The sequence below is a fragment of the Chlamydotis macqueenii genome, chromosome 7, assembly GCF_036417535.1.
Source record: "Chlamydotis macqueenii isolate bChlMac1 chromosome 7, bChlMac1.mat, whole genome shotgun sequence".
NCBI classification, from domain to species: Eukaryota; Metazoa; Chordata; class Aves; order Otidiformes; family Otididae; genus Chlamydotis; species Chlamydotis macqueenii.
In genome coordinates, this window is record NC_141562.1 from 23,941,104 (window position 1) to 23,965,407 (window position 24,304).

Genomic DNA, 24,304 nt, shown 5'->3' on the forward strand with positions numbered 1-24,304 from the left:
CTATATCTTGAAACTACCTTAACACAATTTCTGTAAAATATTTTCTATACATTGTGAGATTAATGCTATTTCTTTAAATCGGTAGCAGAACATTGAAAAGCAGCATTTTAGGAAAGGTAATTGAAACAGAGGCTCTGCATCTAAAGAAAGATTACCTTCTATGGCATAATAAGGAATAAAGGAAAACCTTATTTTATTTTTTTCTGATATAGTCTCCTTAGGCAATAGAAGAAAATTACTACCTCTGACACTTTGTTATCATTGCACAAAATTCTAAAGGTAATAAAAATACTGAGGACTCACATATGTGATTGAAAAAACACACTACCATGAACATCTTGCACAATAATTCCTAGAAATACAACCTTTTCACCACAGCCTACTATGCCAAAATAACTGACTGAGCCTGGGTCACTTTATGACTTCACTACTGCAATCTCACCTTAGACAAAATGTCTACAGTCTTGCACCTTGGAAATCCTTTTACCTTGATGAGGAAAGAGAATTTTTAAGCTAGATCATCTTCTTCCTTATTTTTCTTCTGTCTTCATTTAAAGGCCTCTCATCATTAATATCTATCCAGCCTACAAGGCTGTCAGTTGAAAGGTCACCCTTCCACATTTGCACCACTAGTAACTACCTCCAACATCTATTTTTATGACAAGTACTTTAACATTTTTTCCATTTCACTGCTCACCATTTTATCTTCCTTAAACTTTCTCTTCAAAATCCACTATTGCCCACAATAAATACAAATGAACTTAACCATGCCTAACTAGATTGCAAGCCATAATCACTGGTTCTACAATTGCTAAAGTATGTGGACAACCAATAGTGTTTGTTCTTCTTCTTCTTACTCAGCATCCCACTCTAACACGCTTTTTTATGTCATTCAGATGTTGTCTTCAGAACACGTAAATTCTGAGAAGCTGGATTTATAAACTTAGCCTTGGGCCCTCAATACCATTGGGGAATTTAAATGTTAAATAGTATATTCATCACCTGCTTTGAACAAACAGTGAGAGGGATCACTTCTGCTTTTTTTTACAGAGTAAGAATGCTGGCCAGCATAATACACAGGATTTGTACATGAGTGAATATGTGATATTGCTGTCCAGGAGAAGCACACAGAGGATTAAGGGGTTAGCTACTATCTACTGAAATGTTCTAAGTCTGCTGTGACTATAAAGGGCAGGCTTCAGAAATCCCTCCTTACTTGCATATACAGCCTGTAGTTTATCTTCCGATTGCACCTATTATTTGTGGACATGGATGCGTTTCTAAAAATTCCTTGAAACATATCTAGTATTTTTATATGATCTTCGGCTTCTAACTAAAAGAGAAAGTAAACCAGATGAATACCTCATTCATAATAGCTGCAGGCTTGGTCTCAGACATTTACATTAAAGTTTTTTACTGGAAGATGGAGACAACCTCTGTTTCCAAAAGGTTGCAATCTTTCTTTCTGTTGCATTACAAAGTCAATTACGGAATATAAGGAAAAGTTATGATGTGGAATTTACCCATAACTTAATGGAAAGATTATGAAAATGGAGACCAGAAAAATTAAAAATACTGTCACAAGTACAACAGCAATATATAGCACTCACAGAAATAAAACATTTCTAATGAATACAGTATTTTTTAAGCTGAGGATATTTTATCTTGTTATATATATTTGGTAATGCAGTGAGTGACACGTGTCACAAGGCTATGAAGTATTAAGAGTGTCTAAGTGTCTAAGGCATATGGATGTAGTGTAACACTATCACTTTGAATTTATTGCCAAATTGACAAATATCACTGCAAAGTCAGTTTCAAAGTGCAACTAATAAAATTTCTATGGATTATGACATTTCCAGACCATGGAAAGTACACTTAGGTAAATCTGCAAAACATCTGCTTTTAATCTCTGTGTTGTATACAAAAAAAAATGATTACCAGAGCTAATCTTCAGTTGTTTTGCAGGGATAATCATGATTTAAATGACTGAGGCTGGTTCGACAACTATTACTCATGCAAAAGTTCCAGTTGACTTCAGTGACACAGCTCACAGATATAAGGATTAATTGCATCAATAAGAGTTTCAGGATTAGGGCCAATGCCCTTTATCCTGAATGGCTATAAAATGATTGTATAGTTCCATTAGCATCAGCTGGAAATACTTATTCTAAATCCATAATCCAACAATCTTTCAAATTCAGAGTAGAAATAAAAGATTTCCTAATGCTGTACACACATTTCCAAGCTTAACTTCGAGAATAAAGTAATAAGTAAGAAATTCTGAGAGTATCTGGAATTATTTTGTCATTGATTTGATAGCACTTGAAATATAACAGCTCTGGCAAGCATATCCCTACATAATAGAAATGTTCCCTTTGATGATGTGATTACGAAAGACCAAATAAATATGTACCATCTCTGATGCTGATATATGTGTGTGTGTGTGCGTACAGCAGATACAACTGCCTCATAAGATGAAAAATATTTTACAGTTTAATATTGTATCCTGGGAGAGGAGGGACTAACTTAGGAGGATTCTATTTATTTATTTTTTACACACGTGAAAATTATTCCAAAATTCTCCTTCCAAGACAATCCACTCTGCTGCCCTCAAGTTTGGAGCCAGCACCACCATCTGCAAATGAGAGGTGTGTCTCTCCTATAGGCATTTAGATCAAGGGCTGCTGGAGTGTTTTACAGTCTTTACCTGCCTTGTCTCTCTAGTCAGCCTAAACCATGATTGCGGCAGAGCACCACAGGAATCACTGATTGCAGCATAAATCTAAAGGTCTAACCCATCATTACAGTAATTACATCTATTTCTTTATCTTTCACTTCTCAGCAGAAAAGGGTTTAGCTGACTGAAGGCCAGATTCTTTATGAGATCCAATCTTGTATTTCAGATTAGCTCTAGACTGGAATACTGAGGACGTATTGAGGAGGAATTAGGTTACAGAAATACCACTGAATTAGAATATCACTTAAGAGTGTTTCTCACAGAAAGCATATTCCTGCACATTTTAAGGCATGCAATGCCCCAGGACGTATATAAAGTTGAAAAAAAATATAGAAATTATTTTAGTAATCATTAGCTAAAATAGAAAAACAGTAAGGTGCACTGGAGCTGTAAGGAAATGTTCCAGTGAGTATGCCCTTAATATCCTTATAAATCAGTTTATCTCACACACAACGCACACACATTAAATGCTTTCTGCCTTTTTCTTACAATTTAGCTCTTGAGATTTTTTTAAAAGAGTTCAATTTTCCTTCTAATTTTGGCTTTCTTTTTTGTTCATTGTTTTAAAAGATGCAAAGGACATTTACGGAATACAAATGTTTTTAAAAGACATAAGATACAATGCATTTCTAACCTTTATTTTACTTACATTTTAAATACGATATGATCACATTTAGAATGTATGCACTTATGAATGGACACTCCTGTTTTCTGGGTAAATGATCAAAAGGAAATCTGTAAGCACAAAAGCTGGCCTGTGCAACAGATCTGTCTAAACACTGCAGAAAGTTGGCCAGTCATCGGCCAACATGATCAGGAGAAGGTACAAGAGACATGATCTGAGAAAAATGAAGCTATATCCTACCTCCAGCCACATTTGTTGCTTTTTCTCCTACACAACCTATAACCTGAACAGCACAACTCTCTACAGCTGAATAGCTATGAAGTGCATAATCCTGGTTACTACATTAAAGCATTCCGCTGTTCAGTTTACCATAGACACAGTTTTGTGCTCTGTGTTTTCTGGCCTTCAATAAGTGGCTTTGTTTGATATTGGCAGCTTTTACACAGTCAGAAATAGGAAAATCTACAGGTTTCTCCAAGTTGCCCACATACCAGCACAGTATTACAGTGCTCATGTCTCAGGATACACCATTGACCTCTGCCTTTTGGTAGAAAATTCAGTTTGCTGCAGTGCACCACAAGCTTTTGGGACAGAAAAAAAGCCAGAGGTTGGCATTTTGCTTCTTCTTAATCACTTGATTTATTGTATTGCCAATGGGCTTCTTATTTGAACTGAGTGTGCCTACAGAGTGCGGCACATCCTGCTGACAAAAGTGTGAGTTAGAGCTCTAATATTTGTATACAATCTCAGTGGGAAAGAAACGCGCATAGAAAGCACAGTGGGGGGAAGCTGGAAATGAGGACAAAGTAAAGGAACTGGTCCAATAAAAAGGACAGATGAAAATGAGGAAAAACATTAGTTAAAATTTTGAATTGCTGACACAGCAAATTACATCTGTTGATATTTACTGAATGGAACTGAAGAAAAGAAAGTGATCTGAATTGCTCTGAATGCCAGTTCTACCAAGAAGGGGAGGTGCCAGTACAGCAATGCCAATTTCCATATTGCAAAATTTGCTGACAATAACGAAAAGTTTGGTGTAGAAGGTCACACAGTGCCATATGCCAAGAAAGTCAAGAATGAATACAGAACGGGAGCCAAGCTTCAGTTTTAGTAAAAGCTTTGCCTGGTTGCAATTTTAACATAATATCAAGGAAATACAAATGCCAACATGTATTAAACATATACAAGATAAGTCTTTTGGGCGTGGGACAAGAAAGCTTTGTACCATATTCATTTAGCACTCACTGCAGAAGTGTAGCTTACATTTGTGTAATAGCTTCTTATTTCCACCAACTTCACAATGTTGGCAGAGCAAGGTATAGTGCACACCACCTTATCAGTCCCTTTCAACTTCATACATGCTTTTCAGACAGGAACATAACGTAAATGTATTTTTTTTTGCAGCATCTCATAATCAAATCATAGGTTTGTGTTTACTTTGTAGAGATAAGTGCTACACTGAAATGGTAGCTACTACTTAAAGAGCAAGACTTCAGACACATAATGCTGTTTTAAGTCGTTTGTATTGTGTTTTACTCCTGCAGACTTCTGTAAAGCCATCAAATCTGAGAAAAAGAGAGAGAAAGATTGTATGTCTCGTGAGCAGGCACAGCAGAGTCAGTGGACTGAGGCACTGATAAGAATGTAGATGCTGCTGCAGGGAGCTGAACAGAAGTAGCAAACCCAGGATTTATTCTGAGTTAGTTCAGTGAGCTCAGGCTGTCACAGTCCACTGCTACTGGAGCTTCAGTTATGTGGGTTAGCTAACCTCATAAGTACACTCCATATCTACAAAAGAGAAAATTAAAATCAGTGCAGCTATGCCAAGAAGAGCTACAATAACAGATTTGGATGACAGCCTTACTGAGAAGCACTTGAATTCCAGATTTATTCTGGAATTCAAGTGCTTCTCAGATTTATTTAGTTAAAATAAGTTAAATCTGTGTAGAAACTAAGAAAGTTGAGCTGGAAAAAGTATAGTTCAAATCTAGTCACCTTTAGCAAATCCAACTCATATAGGTTTCAGCCAGCACAGCAAGTGGATGACAAGTCTAGCCATGACAGAGCATTGTTGGTTTCATACTGCCAAATGCTTATCTACTGAAAACTTTGATATTCAAATAGGCCACTTAGCTCTGATAGAAAATTAATCTACCACACCCATCTTTGAACGGACCAAAATGTACAGTTACATTATTTGATCTACAGACATTCTGTTATTATCCATATTTTGCTATTAAAGAAAATCCCGAATTGCTAACATTGTAAAATAGAAACAATTGCAAGGGGACTTAACTATAGCTAATTCTATCACTATTCATATCTTGCAAAAGCTAATCCGGTGAAAGGTTACTAATGTGAATATTCCTATTTCAATAAAATTAGACCTATTCATATGATTAGGCACTCCCTGCAGAATAGGAGCTGAAGTCTTGAACTGCATATTTTTGAAGACAATGATGCTCCACATGTATGCAGCAGGCTATCTGTAGGCTGCCAAGAAACTGCAGGACTGGAATCTAAATCTAGATAATTAATCCATCATTCTTTGTACTAGAGATTTTGAGTTTAGTCAGTTACTACAAACTGAAAAACCCCCCACAGTTCAATATTTACATTGTGTTAATGTCATAAGAATGACTTGTAAATGAAGAAAGAAATGGTTGAAACACTAATCTCAAGCCCATTTCTAAGATTAAGTAAATAATAAATGAAACAAAAAAAAGTTATGTGTACTATGAGAGAAATAAATGAAGAAAAAAATGTTCCTTGTTAACTTTGAGCCAGTATTTGTTATTGCAATATATTTCAAGTACGAAAGAAAACGTTCAAGAACAATTTATGTGCAGTTGTACACAATTATCAAGACTCAAAAGGCAATGTAGATAATTAATTTTTGTCACCATATGAAAAAAACAACTTCACATCTCATTTCTCACCCAATATACTAGCACAAAATATTTGACAGTATGCTTAAAAGCTGACAAAGAATGAAGCTGAATGAATTCAGTTGATTTCATGCTTAAATTTAATGTGTCAAAAAGTATAATTTCAAAGACAGACATTCCCAATAGCAATGTATTTTTTTCTTTTTTTTTTTTTTTCTATTTTTGGCATTTTAAAATTACTTATTTATTTCAAAGACTAACTGTATGAAGGGAAAACAATGTGTTACCACATCAGGTAAAATTATAAGGACAGTTCAACATATCTAGCATCTAAAACATTGTTATTCCATCATTGCTGAGCAAGCAGTTAAAACCACACTGCACTTTAAGAACACGTGTCAAGGAAAAAAAAAAAAAGCTGCTTCAGAAAATGAAAGTACATTATACAGGAAGTATAGAAAAGAAAATGTTCTCTTTTTTTTCCCCTCAATGGTATTAGTGCAATTGATTTAAAATGTCAAGAATGTTCTCAATTTTTGTGGTATTTTAGGTAAGATCGCAAAAAAAAATTACTTATGAAAATAGACTAGAGAGCTGCATGTGGCCTGAGAGAAATATGCCTTAATGTTCTGCTCATATTTAAGCATGAGAAATACAGATTAGAAAATGTGAGAGTAGGTAAGTAATGATGAAAGTACTTCATATCTTTCTATGTAAGAAATTAAATCTTAAAACGGTCAAGAAATCTCTAAGAACACAAGTGTGCATAAAGAATATAAATGTGCTTTCTCCTTTTTTTTTTTTCTTTGCACCAGTTTCAATGTGAAGAGGTATGGAGCACCAAAGCAGAAAGTGCTTACATTTTAGCCTGACTCTGCTCCTTTGGAGGATGAATACTCTGATTCTAAGTGAAGTGAGGCAAACTACAAAAGATAGGGTGCTGGTTAAGTACAAACAATTCCCTAACAACTATATCCCCTCCCTCTCAATATATTATTTACATTTTCTATGAAACATTTAATGAATTCTATTGTACAATATAGAAGTAAGAAAAGCATCTACCCCTTTCAGTTGTATCCCTCCCTTTGAAGTAGCCCTCCTAAGGAGGGAGTCTATTATGTCAAAAAAAAAGCACATTTCAATTATATGTTTGGAGTCACAGGTTGCTAATGTCACTCATGAGCTAATACTTTAAACTAAGGCAGTTTACAGAATCCAGAGACTGAATAATAATTCAGACACTGCTGGACACTCACAACTTGTAGCTATTATCTTCCACTCTTTCTCACCTCTATTTTCAGTAGGATGGATTTTTAGTCTCCTTTAGTGTTAACATCTTTCTCAGTAGACAGCCCCCTAATGCATGCTAGAAACCTAATCATGCAGGTCTCGCACAGACAAACCTTCAGCCCTGTATTTTGAGTACTCATTCCCTGTCATTCATAGTGACAGTCCGAATTGACTATTAAAGATATGAGCAAATTATCAAACAACTCAAACAATTTCTCATCACAAGTGTGACATAAACAGTTCCAATGCTATTCATGACAACTAATAGGTGCACTACCCATAAACAGAATATGCATTTTGTCATAATACATACTTTCAAAATAATATACTGTAACAACCCCTCTATGCCAGATGAAACACACTACAGTTGATTTTCATGAATGAGGCACCCAGAGTAACAATAGACTTCAAAAACAGTTTCTAGGATACTCTGAGAAACAGGCTCCTAAGCGTAAGGTGGCCACCCTACCCCCATTAAGGTCGATGAGACACTACATAAAAACAGCTGCTATCTCAGCCATGTTCATACAAGAAAGGAAAATTACTCGGCTGTGATATTTTGTTTGCCGTTACTCTATGCTTTGCAAGTTCTACTTCCACTGTACTTTCTCCTGAGACTGCATCTTAAAATGAAGGTACCATTTGAGTTTATATCTGTTTCCTTAGTCTGGAAGTTTCTTGACTGAGGATGGTACACGAAGAACATGCACTAATACCAGCTTTGCTAATCATCTCTATTTGCCTTGTTGGTTGTAATTATTGCAACAAGAGTTTTTCAGAGACACGCACAAGATAGATGAATAAATAATGCTGTATCTTAGAACTTCTTCTAAGTCTTGTCCTACAATCCTCTGTTCAAAATGCAAGATTTCCTCACATTCAATGCAACACAGCAAATAACGAATTGGAAAACTAGGGAAAAAGTTGGGACAGAAGCATAATAAAGATACAAACAATCGATTCATTTCTTCCAAGGAAAAGACTTGTGTCGCTCTTTCCATCAATACAGATAGAGAAAGAGAGTAAACATAGTTTTGTGGGACTACATTTAGCCAATTCCTCATGAAAGGGCTAGATGCAAAGGGCTAGAATGAGCTCTGCTAAGACGGCGAGAATCATTCAAGACTGTTAAAGAATGCTTTATCAGACTTACTGCCAGACTGCCTAACAGCAGACTGCTAGGAAAGGTAAGGGCAACACCAGGAATAGAAAGGGGTAAAGTGTGACAAAACTACCTTCCCTGAAGCGCTGTGGTGAGATGGTGTGGATGTATGTGTACCAAACCATCTCATTGAGTAGTAGAGCAAAGTGAATTCCTGGGAAAAATCTAGGTGCCTCTACAATTAGACTTCCTGAGAACTGACAAGATACTATGTCTAGTTCTTCTAACCTGTCTGCTTTATAGGAAAATAGTCCACATAAAAATATGATGACCAAGACTGGGACAGTAGACTACATAAACCTGAAAAGCTACTGACACCATGAGAAGAACTAAACCCATCCAACTCTCTGCATAGAAAAATGCGTAATGATAAGGAATGAAAATGTAACTTACTGTGTAGAAATGCATTAAACTCTAAGAAAAAAAAAATGTTTCTTAGCATTCTTTTATATGTTCTTAACATTGAAGCTTTTTTTTTTTAATTAAAAAAAGGTTATAGCATGGTCCCAAATATTTATAAACATCTGTAGAGAAGACCTACAAAATTGCAAAAAGCAATACTTCAGCTTGTAGGAAACCTGCATTAGAAAGTTTTCTGTCCCAGGAGAATTAGAAAAATTTCTTTGTGGTGAAAAGAAATAAATAATGCCACTGTCCTAAAGTACTATAAAATTATTTTCATACTTGGATCTTTACCACATTTTTTGTATAACTTAGTAAATATTTACATCATTTTCAGCTAAATAATTTATCTAAAGATTACTAATATTATGTCAACTACTTTCTAAACTTTAAAGAAAATCTAATTGGGGGACATAAGAAAATCAGCACTTTTCCAAACATCTATTTTAATGAGTCAACATTTTCTAACAGAAAAAGGCTCCACCAGTTATATGTCAATGGTAATTTGCAGAACAAATGAACTTTTACTACTTAGTACTGTCAACTCAATAGCATCAATATAGCTTTGAGACTAAGAAACTAAATTCTAATATCTCATTCATCAGAGTAAATAATCAAAACCCAGCTTTAAGAGAAATCTTTTGTAATTCCCTTAGGACAAAAACTCATTCAGGTCTTTCCTGAGTGAAGAATTTGGCCTACAGAATCCATTTCTGATGGTGATGTGTGCAAGGGAAAAATCACAGACTACTCTCAGACCTTAGGTGGAATTTATAGCACTGGCATTCAGGAAAACATAATCTTCCCCCTGTAAATTGTGTAAGTTTTATTTGGAGTCATGGAGAAATAGTAACAAGGCACTGCATGAAGCCAATTTCACAATAACTTCTCAGAAAGATACTCTGTCCATACCATTACGAATTCATTGCAGTCCCTCATAATTAAGACAGAAGGCAAAGGAAAAGCTATCTTTTATCACAAAACTAACTTTTCAGACTTATTTCCAACATTATCAAAAATCATTTTATATCCAAACATTTCTGAGAGTTGAAAATTTTTCTTAAAGAAGATTTAAATAGCTTTTACAATCTATTAATGTAATATGCAAGCAGAACCCGGTGAAATCCAAAACTGTGCAGGTACTTTAACTCTTATAGGAATCCCCAAAGCAGGTTTTAAACTGTTTTCGGTGGCTGAATACTTTGGCTATTGTGAGTTATCATATGCATGAAAAAGCTTTGCCAGAAAGAAATCTGAAAAATTATTTCTTCTCCCATTAAAACATAAAATAAATCCGAAAAGCTGATGGCAAACTGCTCTCTGTAGCTATTCAGAATTTTTTTTTTTACTGTCTAGTCCCCTCTCCACATACTTTGACTTTTTGGTTAATTCCCTAACTCACCTGCAAAGATTTTTGCCATTTCCCTTCTATTTTTATTTTTTCCCTTCCATTCTTCTTTTCTTTCCTCATCTTGTGACTGTGACACCTCATGACCTCTTCCAGCATGCAGAAGGAAGATTGGTAACTATAAACACAAATCTCTGACAGTATGGAAGATGTTCACATGCAGGAGTTTTTAATTTTTAAATCACTTAATATTTTCTTTAAGATATGCTTAATCAGAATACTCCTTTGCATATTTCAACACATATAATTTTTAAAATAGTCTCAATACATGTTATTATTTTGGTGCCAAACAGCCTTCTATTAAGCCTACGTTCAAACTAAGTTACTGAAAATGAAATTGCTAAATGTTGTGGGCACCATGAGCTACCCAATAGATATGATGAACACCGTGAAGTACCTGGCAGACATTACAGAGCTGGCGGAAGGCTCAGCAAATACAATCACCGTGAAGCTCTCTGCAGACATTAAAGAGCAGCACCAGGCTATTGGCAGTCATTACAAACCTTGTCAAGTGTTCTGTGGACATTATAAACAGCAGTGAGAATTAGATGGGTATTACAAATTCTGTATCAGAGATGTGGTAAGTAGTCCTATTAGGAATTAAAGTACGAAATTCTGAGAAATTACTTTCATTTCCTCTGTAAAATTCACAGGCTTATATTCATTTGCAATCTGGAAATGCCAGTTAACAGCCCTTAATTGATTCTTCTGATCATTCCACCATTATCAGAAGAAAGACATTTCCTGCTGGAAAATGGATCTCTGTGAACATGCCCATGCTAGGTCTCCATAAAATGGTAACTTGATATTTGAGAAATATTGCAGATTTTCAAATGTTCAGTAATTCACATCCTGGTATTCACATCCTTTCACATCTCTCCTAACTTGTAAATATCTATATTTGCTGTTAAAATAACATTTTTGTTGTTACAGATCAGTCGGATCAGTCAACCCTGATCCCCCTTCTTCTATAAATGTGTTAGCAATGCACATGATTCCTCTTGGGGTTATGAGGATAAGAGTGTGACTTTTGCTTCCATAAGACATTAGCAAAGTCACTATCCAGCAATTTTCTGTCATCCAACAAAGTCAAAGATTCAAAGATTCTGTGATTAATCAAGTATGCATGAAATTATACTTCTGATTCTAGAACCCACCAGCATCATCTTAGGCAATGATTTTTTTCTCTGCAGTATGTGATACTTTTAAAATCTCTGGTTTAGTCCGCTCTTTGTTAGACTGTGTTCAGTGTGAGATGAATTTTCTTTACTCATTCATATTTTTTTTGTTTCCTTCCTCATGCTATATCCATCATGCTCACTATGGTGGAAAACCTTTTCCAAAAAGCAATTCACTTACAGATCTTCAAATATAGAATTCACTTAACTGAAGCTCACTGTAAAAATTCCACTCAACCCCAGGGTGCAGTGCTAAAACGTATAGTTACAGGTTTATAAAAATGAAAAATACAAGAAAGGAATCTGACATTTATGCTACACTGTCAGAGATACAACTTGAAAGGAACATTCTGTAGGAAGGATCCCTGTAGGAATCCTCAGTTTCATGCAGTATACAATGTAAAGCTACCATCACAGGTTAACGCTCTAAATCATAATGACATGCTACCTAATATATACAAGACAGCAGTGTTCTTGATAGATATATTTTTTTATATATATGTATATAATTTTCTATGAAATAAGAAACTTCGGTTTTTTTCATTCTATCTTAGTTCTATACTCTGTGCCATATACCTGAACGCCTTGTGCCTACAAGCAAGTCAGATTTATTACTCTTGGTATTTTTTTGGCATAACTTCTGGTTTTCAACATTTTCTCTGGATTCCACTTCAATTTGTACTGTTAAATGAGAGTACAGCTCACCACATATCAGCTGGTTTTCCTTCAGGTTACGAAATGACAGTCCTTGCAAAGCACTGGGGTAAGCACAAACTGTTTCCTCTGCTATTCGAACCGAAGCATTTCTGGCCCATTGCAAGACCCATTTTAGATTACAGTCACATATGAGTGAATCAGTGTTGAAATGTCTAGAAAGGCAAAGATCATAATTGGTACACACGCAATTTTCATAAACATACTTTCTTCTGTTAAATCCAATTTATCTGATTCCAAAGAGAACAAATTCTAGATAGATGCATAACTATGGATGAATAATTAGAAGTATAATGAGAAAGATATCCTGATACAACTAATACACATTGTCCCACTGTTACTGACTTCTAAAACATTATACCAAAATTCTGGTTTTGGTTACAGAATAGCATCTAGTGATAGCGCTGCTGAGAGACAGACATTGATAACAAAATACTGCATTTTTACATTGAAATGCATTGAAATGCATTGCTAGAAACAATTCTGTCTGAATTCATATTCAACTCTGCTATGTTTATTCCAATGTCTCTCTTCAATATTTCAGGTTTCTGAACATAAGGATCATACTTACAATGCTTTCAGAGCTAGCAGCTCAGAAAAAAGTCCATTCATGAGACTTGAAAAAATATTCCCTGACAAATTCCTAGAAAAAAGCAATTTACAGTCAGTTAGAACAAATACAAGAAAACAAAATTGTTATAGAGTATAATTTTCCCAATGCTAATTAAGAAATTCTGCTTTCTTGACAACAGTAAAAACATATTTGAATTTGTACATTGTTTTTTCACAAATGACAGCAATATTCAAATCAAATAATAAACTTCTTTATTTGACCTACTGTGAAAAGAAAACAGGAATATTTCTATGTATTTCATAGAACAGAATTCCAGAAGAGAATATTCTAGAATTTAAGTGAAAATATTAATACAATGATTAGTCAGTGAGACCTGTGTTGTATTTTTATAGTATATGTAGAATGCCACATCAAGGTAAAGAAATAAAAAGTGTCTTAATTTAGTGATGCTCAGAAGACTTCAAGCGATTCCTTAAAACAGTAATGAGTTTTCAAAGTAACTATACAAATAGTTTTATTACAAAGGATTTTAAGCAATTTGATTTTTCCTATCCTTAAATTAAGGAAACTTCCATTTTAACTACTGTTTTACTATTTCTTGTCTCAATGGCTGAATGGATGAAGCTGAATACTTGTAAACAGATGCAATTTAATTTTGCCTAGTTTAATAGCATTGTCCTGCCAGTGCCTGAATAGCACAACTAGTAATGGTTAATGTCAAGTAACACTGTCTTTTTCTATACCAGTAAACTGAAAAATTAATGCAGTATCCAAGATTAACATTTCATAGCATGTGAATTATCTGCTTTTGAAATACTGATACATGTTCCTTTCTATCCAGTGCCTGAAGCCTACATGTCTGAATTCAAGGATGCTACAAAATTTCAGCTATCAGTGAAATTTCAGATCTCTTCCCTGGAGATTTGTTGTTACCTATGAAAAAAAAAAAAAAAAAAAAAGTAGACTGGCAAAGAAAATGGTTTCATTATTTTTTCATTAAAAGGGATATTTTTATAATTATTGATGTTATTCTCTTATGTCTACAAAGTAAAGAATGTATACTAAACTGAACGTATAAATTCAGATCAGGAGCAATCTTCCACCAGTGAGAAATCTACCAAGCTGCAGAAGATCTGAACCAGCTTCATAAAGTAAGGAAGAACAAAAAACTCAAGAACCATACTTTCTACAAAAACCTGTACAGATACATATGGATTAATAAATTCAAGAAAGAAGAGAAAATATTGCTAATTTATAAATTACTTTAAGAAAATTACAAAGCATTCTTGAAACAATATTAATCTTATTTTTGTACACAATTAATTTTTCCCCACTGAAACAATGGAAAAAAAAAAAAAGAAAATTAACCCAAACACTTTGTATTTTCATGGTAGTTTAAAGCAAAAATCTACTAATAAGGAAAAACAAACTTGCTCAGTAATATTAAGTGAAATTGTTTCTCATTATATTGAGTGATGATAAGATGTGTTGATATAATTGAACTCATTGTTAAGATTTTAACAGTGCACCTTTAATGCAGTTGTACAAAGCTCTTGGAAATGGAAGGGCTTTCAAGTATCTCTTCAAATGTGGCTATGTCTAAAGGTGAAAATCAATGTTTGCTTGTAGCCACCTATTTCTATACATACCTTTAATATTTAGGATTTATCAACAGCAACTAAAAATACTGAGCATTTCACAAAGATTCAGTTACCTCTTAAAATTAATTGAACTACTCATGTACTTATTGGACATAAGTCCTGACAAGGCATATGCTGAAGCAGCTCAGGGACATTAAATAGACTAAATTACAAACTGATAACCCTGACATTTACACTGAAGTAAATCAGAAGTGGTTCCACTAATGTGAAAGCGGTTACAGTACTATAAACTTACTGAGAGAGGACAATCACGCTGAACTGAACAATGGGGAAAGCAATCTGCCTAGCCTTGCATGGGTGGCACCCAGAAGGCAGAAACACAGGGGTTTTCTTTTCTTTCTTTACCCCACTGCAGTATGACAACACTTCCAATCTGATGCAAATCCCAGCTTTTCCCTTAAATAGCTAGCCAGGCTTCATACAAACAAACAAAACATCAAGTCTGAAGTTTGGTATTTCCATTTGGACCAAAGGAAGACTGTATCTGGCCAATATTTTAGGAAACAAGGAAAAACTATAAGTCATTTCCACAGCTGATGTAGCAGGGTTCAGCAGATGTATGGCAGCTACGCACCTGCCAGTGCTGCCCATTCTGTCTCTACTGAAGCTCTGTGCTTTCTGTAAGCCCTGCTAAATCCACCAAGACAGCCAGAATTGACCTGCACTCTGTTAACCTAAAAATTCCTGGCTCATGTTCCATTTATAAATTTTTGGTTTCTTTTCATTGTGATACAGAAGTATATAACTCTCTTCTTCAGTGGTTTTGCCAGGTGCTGGAATAAAGCAGTACATTTCTATGCCCAAGAAACACATAGTTACAACATCCGGATCTCTAACAGTGGGAATAGCTTCTTCTCTGACAAAACATTCAGGAATCTTCTTCAATCACTCCAATAATACATGCATTTCTGAGCTAGGTATCTGCAGCACCCTGCAAATGCCTGGTTCTGTTGGTTTACATAATTTATGTTATATATTAAAATATCTCCAAATGCACAGTGCTGTGAAATTCCACCATTTCAGATATCCTAAAAACCCAGTTCAGCTTGATTTAAAAGGATATTTGTTCTAAAAACATCTGTATCACCTAGTTTGCAAACATTTCAAACATAACAAATTAATGCACTCCAGAGCTGATAGCACTTACTGTGCCATTAACTTTCTCCATTAACAGAAACATGTACTTTCTGTTATATCAGACATGAAACATTTTAGTCTTACGTATAAGATCCTACACTTTTTTTTTCATATACCAAATACTCTTTTGTGCTTTTACAGAAATTAATAAAACACTTCTGCCAAAAGCTTTAGTATAAATGAAAAATGCCATAAAACAGTCAAATGCATCTCAAAGGACCATTTTGAGGGAAAATATAGGTAGAAGCAGAAGTATATGAGTATAAAGAATGCTTCACCCTTACGAGCAGTATTAAAAGCAAAAGCTGAACACAAGGGTGACAGATTGATCTTCTGTGCAAAAAGACTGGGATAGGAGGTGTGAAAAATGACAACAGAAATGCAGAGAGGGCAGGTTAAGGTGCATGTTTTCTTGATGTTGCTACCGTGGGGTCTGTTTGATTCACTATGTTTCTGGTTTTGTACTTTATCTCTGGCACCATAAAAAGTGATTAGTTGCTTCAATGACAGCAAGAAAGTCACACAAGAATTTATGATATAATATCATAAAGCTAACTGCTGATGATGATTCAGAGGCAGGATGAAGAATAAATCAGCTATACTTTAATCAAACAATTGGAAGTAAGGAGGAAGTTCTGTTTTGAGCTTCCAAATGTAAGATTCAGCAGTGTCTGCTTGTTGAAACTGGTTTAAGGCTGCAGCATTTCAGAACCTGAAGAGCTAACTATTGGGGGCTAAAGAAATGAAATCTGGTATATCAGTACAGTGACACCATCCCAGTATTCCACAGATTTTGATATTTAGATTAAATATAAACAGAATTAATGTGGATGGCAGCTCCATTACCTAGCAGAAATATATTTGCATCCATAATTCCGGAACAAAGCACTGAAACATGGCCACTGAGGGGCCAAAGGAGATTTGGAAGATTTGTTGGATTCAATTATGCCACTCCTAGTTAGAATACATGCACCTCATCACAGCATAAACACAGCCAAAGAATAATATATAAGCCAAAGATGTTAAGCTAATATCTTAGAAGACATAATAAATCTTCTCTTATACTGTCTGAGGCACTGTTAGCTGCATTTGTCATATGACGTGAAAGCAGTTTGGAATCATTTTCCAGAGTACAAATCATCAAATCCAAGGAGGTGTAAAAATTAGATCAGTCTCAAGGAACACAATCACAACTCACTGGCTGCAGTAATTTCAGGACCAGTGTGAGATTTTAGATTTCATTAGTAACTTGAAATTCAATTCCTATTCACTGAAATATATATCCTGACTGCAATAGGAGTAAAGGTCTTCTTTTCTACATTATCAAGAGGCTTACATTTTTTTTGGTGGTTTCTGTACATGTGTGTTTTTGAAACAATCCTCGACGATACCACTAATTATTTTTTTCTCAATTCAAGGTTCCTGTACGTTGTCCTGTTCTAAAATAGACTGCACAAAACCACCAGGTCCTCTGAAGAGTATTTGCATTACCCCTGAAAGATCAAGCAGTTCTCATCCTTCATTTTACTGAAGTATTTAAACATACCTTTACCCTCCTCAGTTTAGATACATGCATCACATCATTTGGTTAAGCATCCTATGTCGGTTTTGGCCTGGAGCTGATTTTTCAGCTCTAATTCCATTGTTTCAAACTGAATTAGACTTACAAGATTGAGTGAAACACATGGTGTTATTTTGCTTCACCTGGTATTTTTGCTTGTAAACGGTATAAGAAAACCTCATCTCTGTACTTTGCAGAAGGTGCATAAAAAGATTTATGTCCTTTGCTCCTTCCAGTGGACTCACGGCTCTCCCTACTGGTTTTGATAACAGCCTGCAAAGATCCTTCTGTACTTTATCTCTGCTGAAGTAACACAGGAGAGCTCTAATTTACCACAATCAACAACTGCATAAATCAATGCATATGTATATATCTTTCTATCACTCCTTCAGTAACATAAACCACACTTGCTGGCTCTCAAGCCAGTTCCATGTTTAAGAACTTGTCAGCTTTTCCTTGGTACAATTATATCAGCAGAGATTACGCTAAGTAAATGCTTCTCCATAACCTTTTCAGAGAACAGCTTTCTCATACCCCTGAAATGACAATAAACACAATTCAGAGGTATCAGTACCAATGGAAAGGTGACTTACTGTATTTTAAACAAGTTTAAGAAGTTTGATTCTAGGAAGTTTTGTGTATGAACTTCCAAGGGGGAAAAACATAGAAGGTGTTAGAAAAGTATCAGGTAGCATTAGCTTGTAGTCAAAGAACAATCATCAGTTCTTGCACAAGAGGCAACCTGAGATCCCAGCCCAAATGATTACTATCATCAGCGTCATGTTATTATATGAGATTTCTGAGACTGAGGAACAAATGGACTATGAATGGCAGGGAACAGTTCCTCTTGATTGAAGTTGGGGTTTTATTTCATTCACAAAATAATCACCAACCCAACAAGAGTAATGGTACTCTTGACTTCAGTTTGGTAAGATGGGCAGTTCCTATGAAAGAGAAAGTCATAACTTTGGACACAGCAATCATGAACTAATTTACTTCAGATGAAAGGGGAATTTAGACTTATCTATTACTATGCGTCTGCTTTCCAAATGATAGACTTTTGCAATAAAAAAAAAAATAAAGTAATTAGCACAAACTAGTAAAGTACATGACTAGAATGCAGGATGGCCCCAAGGTCAATGGTAGAAAGGCAATTTAAAACTCAAAACAGAAAACAAAAGGTAGACTAAATGAATCAATGACCAAATCTTAAATCTTGAAAAAATAATTCATGTTTTAGAAAGATCAAAGAAATAGAGATTATAATGAACAGGAAAAGGTTAGCAATAAGACAGGAAGCATAGAGGGGCAATGAGAATCACAAAAAATTGAATTAAACTTTGGAAAGTATACTAGAACAAGGTGTTAAAAGACACATTAACAATACTACTATATTACAAGTAAGTGAAGACAAAGTACATATTGTATACAGCCTAAATATATCCCATTACTACTACTTTCTATTCTGTTCAGTAAGATTGGTCATTTGGATTATAGGTACTTAGTGGAAAAGCATACATGAAATTCTGGAAACGTTCTTTCCCAAGACCACTTACAGTATGACTACCGATCTGCAGAACTAGTTAAAATCCAAAAAATACCTGGAAACTAGAGGCCTTCTAGGCTAATTCCAGCCACATGAAAACACCAGTATCTAATGTTCATGTTTTTCTCCTGCTTATGTAGTATCATGTTAGATGTATACTAAAATCAATAAATAATTTTCCTTGTCTAGAAAATTAGTGATCTTTTTATATGATTACATGATACATCTTCAATAGATGCATATTGATTTTTTTTCCCATTTCTGATTTGCCAACATTTTTTCTACTTTTCTTTAAAAGCTCACTCAGTAACTGCATCAAACACAATGAGGTCAGACTAACAGGTCTACAGTTACCAGAATCATAATTTTTTTCCACTGACGCATGGACATAACATCCATAAAAGTGTAAAGAACTTGGGGTTTAGTGCATTTACTGTAAGACATGGTAAAACAATCGAAAGGATAGAAGGGAGGGGTGCGAGATATTACTGGTGTTCTGCAGAAAGAGTTTTGTGACTGATTGTATTTAGTGCTTTCACTAATGACTGGCTTAGAAAGGTAAGCATGTGAAAATGAATCTGGTAATAACAAAACCAAGGATTCAGCAATATTAAGAGAACTATCATACAAGAGGTGAATGTTCTTGAAGATGGGAGGTCTAGTAATTTCATTAAATCATATTATTCAAAGTGAAAAGTGTATCAAGAATGTCAGTTGAGAGTTATAGTTAAGAAAGGTATAATTCAAATTTCTGCTATAAAACTAAGGCCTCAGAAGGAAAACAACACAGAAAGCCCTGGGTCTACACCCACTTGGACATAAAAGTTAGCTTCATCTTGAGGAAAAGGTACATATTTACTTAGGATGCAGAAAAAGACTAGATGCAAGAAAATACAGTATTAATGAAAGGGTAGAGGGAACTAATGAGACGTTCTCTAGATTTACATCCTCAGAAAAGATTCACCACCACTGGGACAGGAAATGTAACCAGGTGGTTTGATCAGCCTGCTAACTAGACAGCTTTTAGCACACATATTGTGCCTTTTTCTGACATCTCTGGTATTAGCGCAGGATGTGGAGATATGCTGCTACGCTCTTTTCTCGTCTTCAGAGGAAAGGGATAGCACAGCCAAATGCTGTCACAGAACATATGTTTTATGGTCACTGTAAATAAATTTCTGTTCCTTAACATAACAAGACTGAAGTTCTGTATTTAACTTTTAATTGACTTTTAAGATGGAGTCTGGAAGATTTACAAATGGAATTTTTAGACATGCAGGGATGAGAGAGCAGGGATTTGAACAGTTTCTACTGAGGTTGCCCCTAGTGTCTAAAAGCAGCTTCCATTTAATAAGGTGACTTCACCATTTTGAATTAAACATATCTTCTATAGTAATCTGGCGATATGGTCACAGTCATGTTCACTGTGGGCAAGAAAAGGACACTCAGCAACCCTCAATAAGTAAGTTGGGGTTGCCCAATTTGGTAATTCATCTGAGATGAGTAAACAGAGGAGTAGTCTGCACATGTTCATCAACATGGTATCAAGGCTTTTCCCATCATCTGTTCTCCCTTGTTTTCATCAGAGTAGACATGGCATAGTTACTCTCATTAACGCGATCAGTAAGCATTCCAGATTTCAGCCTTTTACCTGGTGTCATCTTGACCTCATGGCAGATCTTTCTAGAAAAATTTCCCTGTTTTTCCAAGGAAATGCCAAAACTGGTTGGAGAGGAGGAAAATAAAGCATGAGATTTGCAACACGCTATGATGCAGTATAGGAATTTACTTCCCATTGAGGAACGAAGACAGATGTGGATGAAGATACAGATCCCTCCTGGGTCTGGCCAAATGTCCATTTAAACCAGGACCCCTCCTAAAATGATATTTCTAAAGCCATTTGAACTACCCTGATACTCCAAATTTACTTGATACTTCACACATTTTTTTCTCAGTATATGTTTACTTTTTATGTAACACACTTCAGGAAAAAAAAAAAAAGATGTAAAATTCTAATTGATCTGTAACGGATAGAAAGAGTAATGTGTCTTTTTTAACCAGTATAAGTCTCATTTGTGTGCTTGACCTTTAATTGTTTCTGAGACATGCAAATAGAAATACATTCAATCAGAAATGCCCCATTCAGCCTCAATGTTAAATGAAATTTCATCTTTGCAGTTCTGATAGATTTTACAATTACAAATAGAAACAACACCATAACAATCAAAGGCTCAGGAGAGGCTGGGGTTTTTTTTTAGTACAAATCCTATAATTTTCCTATACTGAAAGTTTATTGCCAACTGTACTCAGGTAAGCCATATGACAGTTTGGATTTCTCCTGTTTAAAACAAAACTGGTATTATACTCACAGTTTGTGAAGGCTGCTAAGTCCAACAAACATTTCTGGTGTTAGGCAACCAATTCTGTTATTTGAAAGATCCCTGAAACAAACAAAAAACCCATGAAACTTTAGGTCTGTCAGACCACAAACAGTACGAGGCATTACGTTCCGTAACTCTTGTCTGCAGAAAGATGAATGGATGTTTTCTGTACAAGTCATACATATAGCATAATCATAGAATCATAGAATGGTTAGAGTTGGAAGGGACCTTCAAAGGTCATCTAGTCCAAACCCCCTGCAAGGAGCAGGGACATCCCGACTAGACCAGGTTGCTCAGAGCCTCATCCAGCCTGGCCTTGAACGTTTCCAGGGATGGGGCACCCACCACCTTTCTGGGCAACCTGTTCCAGTGTTCTACAAACCTGTTCCAGTGTTCTACAAGTTCTACAATGTGTAGAATACTTACAGGAAGGAGACAAAAATAGATATGAACAATGATGCTGTGATAACAACATGAATACAGCCCCTTCGTGCATTCTGAACTACTGTTTAGCTTCTGCATATTTAGTTTTCAACCTTGAGTAAAATTTTCTTTCTTATCAAGTATGTTTTTTAAATAAGTGCAGTAATGTAAGGATTTTAAGTGATTATGCATATATTAAAATGTTAAAATTGATCTGAATGTATTTTTGGTTTAGAATCAGTGGTAGTCTTCCGATTCCTTTTTTACATTTTGCAGATTTCCCATTTTCTGTTGTTACATGAGAACACTAAAGTAATCAAACAGGAGAATAAAGGTTGTAGTTTGACAAATCCAGTTATTGCTTTCATGGAGACATATCCAATTAGCTGGAATGTGAAGACATTTTCTTTAGAAGTCACTACAAAGTCTTCTATCAGACAAAGAATATATTGTTGAACAATTAAATGATGAAACATCCCATTAAAATGACAACATTTCTTAAATGCTTGTCAGGGACATCAAATAAGCAACAGCTGAGAAAATAGTGCAGATAACAGTACAGTGCATTAATTGCAGATTAGCATTATTCTTTAAGTTCTCCTAATGAAAGCTACATAGAAAATCTAAAAATGCGAGTTTAAGACAAACAAACATATATATGTCTCTATATATCTTTCTCTTAGAAGAGGCAAGTAGTAAACAAGAATCTTCCCAAAATTCTTGCTTGGGTAATGCTTTACTTCTGCCTAAGCAAAATCTGAACACGTATGAAAGAAATGCATCACTGGATGGGGCATAATTTGGATTGCAAAAGCAAATTTCATCTAAACTAATCAAAACAAGTCTATAATCCTCTAAGTGTGGCACACAGTAAAACAGTATTTTTAACAAAGCAAAAGACTACATACCTTTCCCTCAAAGTTTATTTCAATAAGTGTTATTTTCATAATAAGATAAATGGTAGTGGCTGAAATCTCTGTATTGTAAAACATGTTTTCTAAAAAAACATTATCAAAAACAAAAGACAGCTTGCTACACATTCCTCCACACTAATGTCTGTTATATTAGACATAATTCAGTTGGTAATGTACAAAGCTGGTGTTCTTTTTCAGGAGCAAGACATTTAGTTACTAATGCTGACTTTTAAAAAAACAAAACTCTGTTGAATAACTGAGTGCCATAATTTTAGTGCTTCATAAATTTTCAATTTTCATCAATTTTGTGTGCACTTTTTTGAATAAACCCTTGAAATAGTTCTGTTTGTCATTCAAATACAAATTATAACAGTTCTCCAAATCATTCCCAGAAAACAACTTGATGTTGACAGACTGCAGTTTGCCTTGCTTGCCATAGCCATATCTCTTGCAATTGCCCATATTACCTCAGTTTCTGCTTTTCACAGCATCATTTGTATTTTACATGTGAAATAAGAAGATACGAATGTAAAGTACAGCCTTAAAATAATTACTGTATTCAACATTCCGCAGGAATTGACACTATCTATTCCTTTTGCTCAGCTGTCTGCTGCCCAACAGTTACAGAGAGAAGGAATGCAGAGATTTTCTCGTTTGCCATGAAATGACACTGATTTGTACCAAACATGTGGCAGCCTAGCAATTAATTGATTCCCTGTCTCTAGATTGCTCCCAGTGTTTCTTGTTCATATCAGCAACAAGGTGGGGTTTTTTGAGATCTAGCATGATAAATCTCAGTGTTGCCATTCCTAGTTTAGGAATTCTTCCTTAGAAGAAAAGACTGCAGAGTCTTTCCTTTTCACTTTTCCCGACGCCTAATGACTACTTCTTCCATGACTTGTCTCTCCTGGCTGGCCTAAGGCTCCACCTGCGCGGTCTTCAGATGTGCAGCCCATGACTTGCACAGGTTTCCTGGTTTTCCCACAAGAGGTCAGGGTTGTGTTATTGGATTACACGGCCAAGGCAACAATTAGCACTCGTTTCGATCATCATTTCATTGTATTAGTATCCCTGTATACAGAGCGAGCAAGAAAGTTTCAACCTAATGATTTTGTTTGTATTAAAAATGTATATGCTACTCTGACTTCATCATTATGATGTCATTGGCTAAAACAGCGGTTGGTGTTAGAAAATACTGCTACCTGTATAATCAGAGACAGAAATCTTCTACTTAGGTTGTGTAGTGCTCCCTGTGTGCAGCAGTTCGGGAATTCAACCTCAGAGCAAAAAAGCAGAAGGATTTGCACATTTCTTTTTCTGGAGATCTGCTTTCCTTCTAATCTAAATCTTCCCATCCCACAAAAACAATCCCTGTTTCCTCACAGGTTTTTTCATCATGTGTAAAACAGTGCACACAGTGGCTGGGCAGCATGCACTGGTGGCCTGGTTAGCCAGTACATGGACATTTGGATGCTGTCACTTGGAAAACTGTAATTAAAAAGGGATTCATCTCACTTTTCCTTTAGTCTGAGTAGAACTAAGGAGGGTCTGTAGTTCTTGTTAACTAAAAGCAAACAAACCCACTTGTAGGATCTTAGTAATTTAAATACTTTTACCCTCCATAAATGTAGTTTAAAAATCAGCCAGTGCTCTCAATAGTACTACGAGAACATTTTCAGAGAAAGGAATGCAAACAT

The 24,304-nt window shown here is 35.3% G+C and overlaps 1 protein-coding gene across 1 annotated transcript in view; it reads right to left on the bottom strand.

Annotated features, from left to right (window-relative positions):
* The window catches only part of LOC104483131 (adhesion G protein-coupled receptor A3-like), a 279,708-nt gene that overhangs the window by 155,167 nt on the left and 100,237 nt on the right, over positions 1-24,304 (bottom strand). The window contains exons 4-6 of the mRNA XM_086752545.1: positions 21,259-21,330; positions 12,982-13,053; positions 12,402-12,565 (exon numbers count right to left, since the gene is read on the bottom strand). Of these exons, the coding sequence (XP_086608671.1) occupies positions 12,402-12,565; positions 12,982-13,053; positions 21,259-21,330 (308 nt within the window). The remainder of the gene's footprint in view (positions 1-12,401; positions 12,566-12,981; positions 13,054-21,258; positions 21,331-24,304) is intronic.